We start from the raw sequence: 13,328 nt of genomic DNA, 5'->3' as shown, positions 1-13,328 counted from the left end.
CCTGGGAAAACTAGTATTATTACACTGGGAATGAAAATGATTGAAGGCTTCAGGTGCTCACAAAGCTTTTCGTTAGAAAGGTCCCAGAATACCTTATATACCCAAAATAGTAAATCTTCAGACTGTCCAAAGACAGCCACATTGCCATATAGTACTGTACCAGCTCCTGCCATAATTTCATTGCTAAGCCTAAAAAACTTTTAAAAAAAATCTGAATTTAAAATCTATTCAAAAAATTATTGTAGGGACAGGTGTGGCAAAAGCAGCAGTGACTGCCACCCAGCATCTCCCTGCTGCCAAGTAAGCTGCCAAACTGTCCTCTAGCCAGGAATAGTTTCTCAACTGCATTAGCTGCAATACCGAATCAATTGAGAGTTCTTCATTTACAATAAACAAAGACACACACTTACAAGAACCAAGTTAAGAGAGATGACTGGCAAAACTTTTCATTGATGCTTGAATACTCGACTTCACAAAAACTAGCTTCAATTTGAGACATACTTGGAAACTGGGATTTCAGTTGTTGATTTGAGATTAAGCCTGTTAAACACTTCCAGTCAGATAAAAAAAAAAGCAATTTAATCACAGACATATTCAGCTAATCCAGCCCTTCACAAACGTCTGATCAACTCAAAGGGCACCTGGATTTTGCTTGGGGAGAAACCTTAAGCAGGAAACTCCTCTGGGCTCCTCAGCAGAAAAGCACATCACTCCATCCTATACACCCACTTAACCACCATCAACAGAACAAACCAGGCCTACAAATTCTCTCCCCTAAGCTACTTCAGGTGAATCAGAGCTTTAAAGGCTATTTGATCTTCTAACAACTCCTGATGCCATTATGTGTGAGTGCTGGAGTAAAGGGAGAGATCAGTCATGGCTGGACTTTACACTGCAGAACTCCATGTACATCCCTGGGAGGAGGAGGTGGAACAGAGGAGCAGCAGAGGAGAACAAACTGTGCAGGACTACTTGAGGAAACAGTCACATCTTTCTATTCTCAGAAAATCCTCTCACAGCAAGCAAAGTCAGCTTTGCAGCTTCTGTTACTCACCGAGGCTGACAAGAGACTGTAGGACACTCCAGGATAAGGACAAATATTTCTGACCAACTACGGCTAATATTGAGATAATGCCCTTTGGAAAGACTTCAAACTTGTAACATTACATAACTTAAAACATGGCCTTAGAACAAAGACTGCATTTGGAAACAGATTTGCTTTTACCTTTCTTAATTTCCTTGTCTTTCAGCCTATTGTTCTACAGGAATGTTTTTTGACAACTAGTGAAAACAAAACAAAACTTTAAAAGACTAATCTGTAAACAAATGTATAGAAAAGGATGGAGCTGTATTTTATATAAACAGAAGTGTGTATACACACCCTCAATACATACCAGTACATTTCTGCACCATAGCTGCCAGCTAAGCTTCTAATATGGTAGAAATTAAGATTTTCAACACTATTAACACTCCTGAGCAAAAACACCCATTGTTATTCCTTGTTTCACAGATCTTTCACTGAAAGGGAAAAAAGCTTTGAAAGATGCCTGCATGAATACCTGGTTTTCTTTTTTTAAAATAAATACTGGTTTCCATGGTAAGCCATGTCTGTTGGGCAGCAGATGGCAACAATACAAGACAGTACATGGACTCCATCATCACCTCTCCAAAGGTAACACCTATAAGTGGACAAACCAGGCAGAGAATGTCTTGCTCCTCCCCTCCCTAAGCCCACAGACAAAAGCAGCAACAAGCATGACAAGCACAGGCACATTCACATGCCAGCTCCTGTCTCGCTAGCATGACTAAGAGCAGCAGCACGAGCGTGACAACACAAGCCCTCTGCACTGCTTCACTTCCAAGTGCACCATTTCACCAGCCCAGCACAACCACACAGCCTGGGGCCTTCGGGAAATATCTCCTTCTCTCTTATCCAACCTTGTGCCATCACTGGATGTGTTTATACACGTGTGTATGTGCACATAGAAGGTCACACAATTTGGCTTCACAGACACCTCAGGAGGTCATCCAGTCTGACCACCTGCTCAGAAGCCCCAAATAAAAAACACTATAGCATCATTTTTGCCAACATACTTTTTTTTTTTACATAATTTTTGCCAGTTGTTGCATGAAGTATTCTGCCAATCTGTCTTCTATCAGCATTTTCCTTTGATTCCAATAAACATGTGTTTCTGAAGCAATGTCCTGGCTGTGTTCTGCTACAAGACTGACCTAATGACTCACCTTTCCACTTCTGACCTTGTCATGTACCTGTTCTTCAAATTCTGAATTCTTGCTTTGAAACAAACTTAGAACACACTAAATACGTAACTTCCAAGATTATACAGACATCTGATGACACAGACCAAATTAGAAGAAACAGTATGTCAGGCTGTGTCTGGATCTGTCATTGCAGGAGAGCTCTTTTACAGAAACAGGTCTTCTGAAAACGTTCATTAATCAATTTCATTAAAAGCTACTGAGTAAAACTGAAAGAAAAAACAAAACTTCAAAGAATCTTGGACAGAGACTGAACTAGTGCCTTGATTCTAACAAAATCAAGCATCTAGCATCATCTAGGATTCCTAAAGCAACTACTTTAAGTCTTGAGAGATTTCTGGTAAGTAGTCTGTCAATGTGAGAACATACATCATCTTGTCTTAACAGTATTTCTAAAACCTGACCCAGAAATGCTGGTACACTATCTGGACTTTCAAGCATCTCCCAGGCTTTATCTGGAACAGAAGTTCCCTCAGAATTAATTGTAGCAGTGCTACAGAACAGCTTACCTACACTGGGACACATTACCCAAATATGCATTAGATAAAATAATTAGTTCAAAGGATTTTATAAAAGGTTGCTAAGAGAAGACTATAGAGTGTTTACTCATATATTTTTCAAGCACCCACCGTTATGGCAGCCTAACAGGTCCTGGTATCTTTGGAAGAAATCCGAATTACCTGGGTTTAAAAGACTGTCATTTCAAGCAATTCCATTCACAGCCATTTATCTGTTCTCAGAAAATAAAGTACCTCTTCAATTTTCTTCTGTTCAGACAAAGAGACTGACAAACCTGATAGGCTACAGTACTTAAGAGCAACATCTTAATCAACAGATACAGTCTTCTTAGTTTAATTTCTTCCCATACACTACCAGCATGTAGTTTCAGATATTACACATATATATATATACACACACACACAATAATTATACACCATGCATATTAAATCACATAACAATATTTATTCACATACATTATGTATTTCCATATTTTACCTGCATAAGGAAAGTTCCTCACAGAAACAACGCTACAGGCATTTGTGTGTGTGTGCATATACATAAAAATTTAAATAGCTTGAAGTTAATGAAGGCACAGGTGCAGATCCATTATTACTTACAAAGAATCAGAAAAAACGAACCTGCTGACATTCAAGACAAGGGTGGAACCTGTACAGATCTCTTTTTCTCCATCTTGAACACACACACACTTTTGTTTTCAGCTATTTTGGCACGTAAATAAACTCTGATGCTGCCCTGCAGTCCTGTTCAACACTCAGATATCAGGATTTGATTATATTTACTGGAACTCTATGATACTTATGAAAATTATTTTAACAACAAAACAATTTATCAAACTTTTACATTATCTACAAGCTTTTCTACTCAATGGGTAGTTAAAACTAGATCAGAGTTTTGCTGTCCTTAAATGGGACCTGACCTCCATTACACCCTTTATGAAACATCTCTCTTATCTGACAAGGCCAAGACTCATTGCCATTCTTAGTGAGAACCTGGAGAACTTCATATAAAACCAAAAATAGCAAGGAAAAATGTATGTGGCTTTGTTTTCATCACGTCAGCCATAAGGCCAGCTGCTTGGTGATTTATATGACTATCAAAACTCTAAAATCAGCATTCAAATCCATCTATTGTCAGATTTTCAAGGAAAGAATTACCTTCATATTCAAATCAACTCTGACCTGTGGCAGATGCGAGCTGTCAATTGTACATTTTGCTGAAAATGGAAACCATTGAACTCACTTCCTCTATTCTTAGCTTTTCTTTCACACAACATAAAGCAGCTTAGGAAAAAGCATAAATAAGCACAAAAAATACTAACACCATATGTCCCAAAGATTAGCTCTTTGACATAAGCAATTAAAAAAATTTATATCAATTATTTACAAAGAGTACTCTGCACTGAGGAAAGGAAACGAGAAATTTCTCATGACAGTGAATTTCTCTGTAACTGGTATCCTACATATCCTACACTTCCAATGGAATCCCACTTGGCTTCTATTTTATGTTATCACTACCTTTTAACCACCTAGCATATTTTTAAACAGTCCTCAAACCACTGCATACAGCTGCATAATCTTCAGTCTGTTCAGATCTCTGAGGAGCACAGCCTATTAAAAAAGTCAGAGAAATTAAGGAGAGGGGGCACAAATTACATGATTGAGTCTTTACTATGATTTGAAAATTATGTGAGTGGCTGAATGTTTTCTAGCCAGAAGGATGGACATCCTGAAATGGAGACAGAAATCAGTTCAAGAAATCAACAGGTTCTGGTGTTCCAGTGTTTCAACTAACTCTGTTCTGCATTTATTAAGAGTTCAACAAACTGATCTTTCACAAGTTTAATCTTCACTGTTGAACAGTGCAGGACAAATGACTACTCAATGAGTAACCCAACTCAATGAACTAACCTGAATTAGAAGTCAGAACATAAAGGACTACTGCAATTTCTCATTGCTAAAGAACACTTGTAACCTCTCCATTTTAAGAACTGCTTTGAAAAACCTACTCTGCAGAGAGATTTCAAAGGCTGCATCTAATAGGAATATGGAAAAATAACCATTTATGGGCTGCAGACTACTTTTAGCAGTGTGCCTTTCCTTTCAGCACCAGCCTGCTTATCAGTACACAAACAATTTTTTTTTGCCACACCCATTTAAAGGAACAACCACCTAAGAACTCTGCCAGCAATGAAATGTATCATTACGGCATTTCAACCATTTTCCTAATATTTAAATACAGCTAAGCGGCAACTGCTACATAAATTTCACTGGCCTTCTCACTCTAGAAGCCATTTTAGCATTTTTTCTAAGTTAGGACTTGATACGCAGATTTTCCTCCTGTAAATAAGATTAGACTCATACTGTAAACCAGCTAGAACAAAAATAATAACAAAATCCAGGTTTTTAACTCGCCAGTTCATAAACTAAGAGGTAGTAACAAGACTGCAAGTATAACACACATTAGTACTTGTGCTAAATCCCTCCACTGAAGAAGTCATTACTTATTTTCAGGCAAAACAAAATTGAAGTGAGGCAGAAACACGCTAGTTGAAAAAGGATGGCTCCAAACCACAGTGTGGGTGGGTTAAATAGCAAGCCACAAGTTTAGTTACCACAGATAAGTCTCCAGGCATAGTAACTGTCTGCAGTGAACCCTAAGTGGGACCCCACGCTTAGAGGGCATCACCATTCTTTTAGTTTGGGGAGAGGCCATTTGGAGAAAGGAAGGCAAACACACCAGTTTACTAGAATCCTCGATTTCTGTCCTCTCCCCAAGGCTAGAGGACCACAAGCTTGAAATCTGCACTCTCCTCTTAAGCACTGGCCCTTGATCATATCAATGATACTGGACCTGAAGCTACAAAAAGCACACAATGAAAAACCAGAAATACAACTCCAAAATGAACTACAAAGAAAGCAAGAAACCTCTGCTGCCAGAACCAACCTGCCCATTTCAGGAAACTCCTTTTTCAATTACTTTGCAGCTCATTCACAGCATGGCAAAGCATCTCATTACATAAAAGGCAAGGGGAAGGGGGAGGGGAGGAAAAGAAACACCCTGGGAAAAAAAAAAAAAGAATCAGATTCTTCTTGCCAACTAGGCTAGAATAAAGCTGTGCAGGAATGTAAAAATGTTCTTGCTATGACCAGCTGCCAGATGACACCTTCCTAGGTGAGAGATCAACAGCAAGAACATTTTGCTCTCCTCATAATTCTGTTTTTAACTGATTTTTATGTCAGTAGAAATTCAATCTTTTTTATTCAGTGTTTTACATTTAGGCATGTTACAACACTCATGGTCACTTCAAGCTGTACAGTGTTTTTATTATTCTGCATTCAGCTCCCAACACAGAAGCTTCCATTGAAACACAACTTGACATCTAGCAAAGCATAGACACCCTCTGATCCTCCCCCAGTCAACATTATTCAGATATTCAGAATGTACAACAGTACCCAGTTGAGAGGAAAGCCTGTAAAAGATTGGGGAGCAGGGGGAAACAGGAAAAAAAATGCCCATTCTCCAGGACTGAACACATGGTTCTTGAATTCTGGTTCATGTAAACAGTGAGACACTCTGGGCTCTCAGACTCTGTGTTCCAAGGCTCAAGTGTGAAACCTGCAGGTTTCTGCACATTTCTCATTCCTTGTTTTCCTTCCCAGATGCACAGAGAATTCATGCAGAAGCACGACAGACCTTGTCACAAAGCTTTTTCAGATATGCTGCCTCAATCAAGACCATTCAAATCCAGATTTTAGCAACACAAACCTGGCTACACACTTCCAAAAATTGCAGTTCTGTGTAGTTCCTCACAGTTTTCCTTAAGACGGAACTAAGTTGAAGCAATGCTCTTTCCTGAGCTATGGACCTAATCAATATAGCCCATCTCTGCAAAAACACGTGCAAAAAATATGAGGAAGAATGAGACCAGCAAGCTACTGGTACCTTGTCAGTACCTGTATTAACAGTTTCTATCCTTGAGCTCTTTTTGCCAAATTTATTTAGCTAGCAGAGAAGATTTCAGCGCCTATCACTAGGTGGGCACCCTTCCCATGAAATTTAAGCCTCTCCTTCAAAGCTAAGGAGTATGCTCAGTGATCCTCATCTAATCACCAGAACAGACATGTTCCAGAAGAACTGCAAGAAGTTTAAATATAAAGAACAAATGACAGTTCTTTAAATAGAGTAAATACTGGTGAGACAGTATTAGGAAGTGATTTGATTTCCAATTATTTTAAGAAAGAACAAGCAGGATTTGGAACAGTGACTCCTGACACAATAGATACCTCACCAACTCTTTACTTCTGCAAAGACAACATACATGCAGACAATACAGCATGACTGTATTTGTCCCAGAAGCATTTCAAAACCAACTTTGTACTGCTCATCTCCAACCTCATCTTCCCAAAACCCATTCCTGAACCCTTCTGTCAATTATTAGATTCGGTCCATAAGAATAAGTGAAAGACAAAACAATAGTCTCTCTATAATTTTCCAAAGCTCACAACTTCTAAATCTGAAGACAGTCACTAAAGAGCAAACAAGCGGTACTTTTACTACTGGTTTTAAAATTCATCCTTTCACTTTTAGAGATGACTGAAAACTAAGGCTACTATTCTTGTCTATCTTCACTAAAACATTTCACAGGTGTCATAGGACAAATGCTGTTGCAGAGGCACACTCAATCATATGTGTGTGCAGTTGAGTTTCTATATATAAAGAAACATTCCTCCCCTAAAAATAAGCACCTTAATAAAAATTGCAATGCATTACTGAATTATTACTTGCTATAAATTTTCCTTTTGGAGAAAAAGGAGAAAAGCAAGACAAAACTTTCATGAGGACTTGTGAAGTTGAGACACAGCAGTTCAAAAACAGCTAGTGCAAATATTTTCAACGTTAAAATCAGAATAAAATAACAATTATATCCTTTTAAAAGTTAAAACTCTGTTTTCAGATGTAATGTTTTTACCTTTGGGGGAATATTATTTTCTGCTCAAAACTGACAGTGTATGATGGTACAGAACAGCAGAGATTAAGGTGAGTTGGTTTATGTGCTCTCTCCAGCTTCAGCTGATTTACCTCTGAATTCCAGGTCAAAGCACTTAATTTGTCTACAAAACTGTACAATATGCACAAAAAAATACTATTGCAGGACTGCTGTGGACTCTTTCTTTTAGCCCTGATAAAAGCATCTGCTGAATTCCAGGTGATTATATCTACACAGCTCCCATATACTTTTCAGAGCTCTGTCTGTTCTCCTTCGACAGCAGTAAGACAGTGCAAGGATGACTGAGCCCGACTTTTCTTGCCACCAGAGTAACTTACCACAAAGCACAAGATAGGAAAACCAAGTTCAGCTAATAAAGCCTGAGCTGATTTAGCAATCTACTATTAGATAGAATATAGCTTTTACATCCTGCACAACCAGGAAAGGAACAACTGCAGTGTTGAATTCCACAAATATTTTAATGCAGACCTACTTCAAGCAGCAAAGAGGCATGTTCTCCACAAGTCTTGAAATACTGTCTTCCTGCAGTCTACCTGCACTGTGGCTCAAAGCACCAATCAAGGAACTGAAACTGGACAAAACATCACAGTCCACACCAACTTAATTGTAAGAAAACAGTTTTCTAGGCACTGTGGAAGTCTCCTGGTGTCCTGCAAGTTCCCAGTTTCCTGCAAGTAAGACATGTCACCAAACAGGAAAAGTTTAAAGCCTTTTCAAATTCACTGTAGAAGCATCTGGATACAGCTCAGCTCCTATGAGAGGAATAAATTAAAAGAACCTTGAATGGATCTTTCTTCAAAGGTTTAAGTTCCTCTAACATCCACCATCTAAACATTTAAGTATTTACAGCAGCAGGCTGGTTGCTCTTAACAGAAGCCATATTCTTGTAACTGCAGTACATAAGGTTAACTAGAAATCTGACAAACTTCCAGATTAGATTTAGGTACCACACATTTCTAGATGTGCACTAAGTTAAGAGAAAATGTGGGTCTTTTTCTAGGGCTATGAAAAAGACCACTTACAAAATTAAACACTACCTCTCCTTTAATCTTTCCCTAGCCATCCAACTAGGCATTAAGTGATCTGCCCCTGAGCAGCCTGCAGGGAGGGACTCTCCAGCTGCCAGGCTCAGGCTGCTCAGTGAGCAGCACCCTACAGCCACTCTGTTAACTGGCAGCACAGAGAGCAAAGCTCACCTTGACATCCAAGTTTTCATTTAATCAAGCAATCCTTCAATTGTGAATCAGAGTACACCGGCTGACAGGTCACATGCTCCTGGCTGCTCCACTTCTAGAGGAAGTTAGGCTCTTTATTGCAAGATAGTCTGAATGCCAACAAAAACAGATGGAGAGCAGGTCTAAACAACCTTTCTGGCTGTGCTCAAAACTACTGTCATACAGGATCAGGAGACAGCAACAAAGCCATGAGAAAGGAAACAGAAAGTGTTTAGATGAGTAGGATAGCAGAGATAATGGGACATAAAGCCCCAAACCAGGTTCCAAAGATACACACACCAACAACAAATGCAACAATTCAATCAGTTAATAGCATTTTACAGATGTAAGGTTTTGCATAACAAATTAGAATAGAAAAATGATAAGTTTATACATTAAAAATCTACCAGCTAAAAAAGGCATTTATTACTTGAGTGATTCTCCATGAAGTTTACAGACTAGTTTAGGAAATTTAAATGCTGACATATAGAAAAGTAGCCTCCCTGTCCACCTTAGAAAGCTTAATTGTTGCTCACTTGCAAGTGAACCATTTCCAACCTCTTTTATTTGTAAATAAGTTTTGGAGTATTGTGTGAGATGCTGCCAAGAACCTAAGTTCATCAGAAACACATCACTTTGAAATGACTGACATACTATAAATGTTCTGATTGCTTGAAACAAACAACCCTCTGAACTATGTGCCTTGCCTGCTGGACAAGACAAAAGCACTTGTGTAGGACTAATAAGAAGGCGTCCAATACCTACTTCACTCCAGCTGTTTTCAGCACTTGGGCTGGCAAAAAACACAGAGAGGCAGTAACATCTCTCTCACCAGCTGCATCCACAAATGTAGGAGTGCAACTGGATTCCTTGAAGATAGTGCTGGTGAACAGGTTTCTCACTCTGAGATCTCAAAGCATTCCAGACTAAGAACTAGTTTGAATATTTTTATCCCAAGGAACAAAGTTACTGTGACAGTACTGAATAAGACCTCCAACCTGACAATCAAGCTCACCGCAAACTGTGCTTCCCGTAACCAGGACACCTTAACTGTGCTCACATGGCTCCACCATCCTTTCCATTTCTCCTCTCATATTGGATTCCGTGTAAAATGCTGTAATTTGGAGTATCATATTCAGCTTCAGAGCATTCATTATATATATATACACTGAGTACTTAGATTTTACTGAATGGGCTTAGAAGTTTGGCAGCTGGGTAAATGAATGTGGTACAACTGGATCAAGTGGAGCCCTTCCTAAGGAGCAAGGAAAATGAATGTGTTTAGGAAGTTGTTTGCAGAGGCAAGAATTGTTAGGTATAAAATTTGGTTTTGTTAGGGACACAAGACAGGTTGAACAGAATGTAACCACTACATAAACAAATGGCTCTGTAACTACTCATAAGGGCAACAGATAATACTACCTCTGGGTCTGCCATTGCTGCCAGGGGACTAAAGTCAGGCTCCAAGTCCACCAAAATAACTCTGTGTGACTTTCTGTAATTTTCCATGTTTGAGTTTTTTTTAAAGGGGACCTGACTCTTCATAAGATGAAAAATCTTAAAAGAGTCATAAAAGCTTCTATTATACTTTGGTGACAAACTGTCTTAAGTCCTGGTTTTGGAATATGGGAATTACATAACATGTTTATTTCCGGATTTTTCTTGATACTTTTTGTATAATGAAATATAAAGGAAAACATAAAGTTACAATAAAACTGAAAACTTCAAACCTGTGACGTTCTCTGAAAAATTCAGTTTCAAATTGTTATATTCAATAAAATCTTCCCTCAACAGATTACAAAACAAGAGGTTTGACATTACAGGCACTTTCCCACAGTAACAGTTTTAATATAACTATTAGATCTTCCATCACAGAAGAACCTGTTTATTCATTCTTCAATCAATTAGCACACACTTACTTTAACACTGAACAGAAGCAAGGATGCTTTTACCACCACTTAGATGATCCTGACTGAATAGTCCAGATATGTTAAAAAAAACCCAAAGGAAGCAACTCTTCTACCTCAGACTGCCACACAGCCGTTGTGTTGGTTTTAAGTTTTCTTTTAATTAAAACACTCTGTATTATAACTCTTCTAGAATAAGGATGAGCAAATTAATATTGCATCAAATTCCATTTCTTTGTAGTCTGAGGGTTTCAGGACTTGTGTAAACATCTTCATTAAAAAAAGTCCCCAAGGAAAAAGCTGTACTTTAATTCTATACATCTGTACTTATCTAACAGTTTAAAAAATGTTTTTAACATACTGATATATGTTAAGGGCTGTAGGTTATACTAATAACAATACCAGTGGGGATAAGGATACTATTAAGATAAAGTTTATTGGTAGAACAATGGAAAAACAGAGTATTAAATAATTTCAAGGTCCTTTTGTGATGGCAGTTATGGAAAAAAGGACAGCAATACATTAAGCAGATATAAAAATAGGAAATTGACAAACTAGAATATTGAAACAGACGTTTCCCAAATACAAACACACTAGAAAGCCCAGAGGATGTAAATAAAAAGGCTCAGACTAAAGCCTTTAAATCTTTTATCACAAAATTTCTTTAGGATGTTCTAATACAACAGTCACTGTGACACAATGGAACAAGGAGACTGAGAAGATGTGGCTTGTGTCCTCTTATAGAAACAGAAAGTCAGTGTATGACCACAATTTAACAGATTGCAGAAAGCCTAAAAATAATTAGAAATGAGAAAGGTAAACTAAGCCTTAGCACTGTAACTGGCCTAAATTGATATATAGATATTGTTTATACATCAATGCTACATTTTCTAGAAGTCATAAAGGTACCTGACCAAGAGAAATCTTAACTTTCTGTTCTTCAGTCTCCTGAACTCTCTATTGTATCTCTTACATACACAGAGATGCATCATAAATATTTCTATGCTATTTGAAGTGAAAAACCTCCGATGTTATACAGGTATTACTATCCCAGAAGTTAAGAGAATGCTCAAAACACTGTCTGGGCTGCCAGTGTCTGACAAGCAAAAATCTACACTGAAATGAGCTGGGTTCTCAGCTCCTTTACACTGATAAAGATCTCTGACCAAACTTGTATTAAATTGTCCAGTGGGGTTAAGAAAGAAGAGTCAGAAGTATTCCACCTTTCCTACGCAAGCCAGTAACAAACCAACTTCTTTGTTTTCTAAGCAAGTAACACAAACACACAAAAATGACACCAGGCCTCATTCCCGGGCGAGAAGAGGTGCAGGTTTCTGACAGATGATGCTCCCCAGTTCCCTGTCCCCAGCAGACCCGGCAGTTACCACCTTTCCATGAATGCCAAGGTCCTCGGGAAGCTGCGCTACAGGCCCAGCGCCAGGTTGATGGGGAAGTCCTGCAGCAGGTCCGCCTGCCAGCGCGCCTGGTATGTCATTTACAGCGCACCCACACACCCTGCGATTAACTTCACTTCGCCTTTAATCAGTTTTAGAGGCTCTTACGTGCTCCTGGATGCGCGGCCACCCGCCAACAAAGGGGGCAGGCAGGGAGGGGAAGCCCTTCGCCCTCGCCGGGCTGCAGGTACGCGGCCCCGAGGCCTCCCGTTAGCTCGGAGCAGCCCCTGCCTCCCTCGCTCCCCCGGCGAGGCGGCCTGCCCGGCTCCCCCAGGCCGAACGCGGCCTCCCCGCTCCGCTTCGCCCACCCGCGGCCCCCCGCGCCCGGCTCCGCCCGGTGCGGGCCGCGAGCGCCGCTTCCGGAGCCGGGGCCGGGCCCGTCGCCTCCATTTTGGGCCCGGCGCGGAGCTCACCTGCATGCCGGGCACTTGCACCGCCACGGGCGAGTGGGCCATGGCGGGCTGCGGCGGCCGGGCGGGCGCCGCCCGCTGCTCCCCGATCTCGGCCTCCTTCTCCTGGGCGGCGGCGGCGGGGCCTGGAAGGACAAAGCGGCGGGGAGGCGGCGGCTTCAGCGCGGGCCGCGCTCCCTCCTTCCCTCCCCGCCCTGCCCGCCGGTCCCCGCCCGCCGCCGGCTCCTCACCTCGCGGCCGCGGGGCTGCGCTGCGCGAAGGGCGGGCGGGGGTCGCTAGCGCCGCTGTCCCCTGCCCGCCGGGCTCCCCGCAGCGGCCCTGCCCATGCCCCGCTCCCCGGTGCCGGCGCGGGGGCGGCTGCTCGGGGCCCCCCGGGGTGGCGGCTCTCGGCGCGGCCGGGGCTGGCTCAGAGCGCCATGTCGGGCTCCGGCTGCAGGCGGCGGCTGCTGTGCGGCGGCTGCTTCCGTCTCGGCTCCGGCCTCGCGGGGCGGAGCCGCCGCACGGCCCCGGCGTCACAGCGCCCGCCTCCCCGG

At 41.3% G+C, this 13,328-nt stretch overlaps 1 protein-coding gene across 1 annotated transcript in view; it reads right to left on the bottom strand.

The window, feature by feature from the left end:
• Window positions 1-13,279, bottom strand: part of STK26 (serine/threonine kinase 26) — a 30,904-nt gene extending 17,625 nt beyond the window's left edge. The window contains exons 1-2 of the mRNA XM_085060540.1: window positions 13,026-13,279; window positions 12,799-12,920 (exon numbers count right to left, since the gene is read on the bottom strand). Of these exons, the coding sequence (XP_084916666.1) occupies window positions 12,799-12,840 (42 nt within the window). The 5' untranslated portion in view covers window positions 12,841-12,920; window positions 13,026-13,279. The remainder of the gene's footprint in view (window positions 1-12,798; window positions 12,921-13,025) is intronic.
• Between the last annotated feature and the right edge of the window lie 49 nt (window positions 13,280-13,328).

The sequence above is a fragment of the Lichenostomus cassidix genome, chromosome 4A (assembly GCF_008360975.1).
Source record: "Lichenostomus cassidix isolate B80296 chromosome 4A, HeHo_3.0, whole genome shotgun sequence".
NCBI lineage: Eukaryota > Metazoa > Chordata > Aves > Passeriformes > Meliphagidae > Lichenostomus > Lichenostomus cassidix.
The sequence above is the reverse complement of the archived record's forward strand: the minus strand, read 5'-3'. Positions and strand labels throughout refer to the sequence as shown.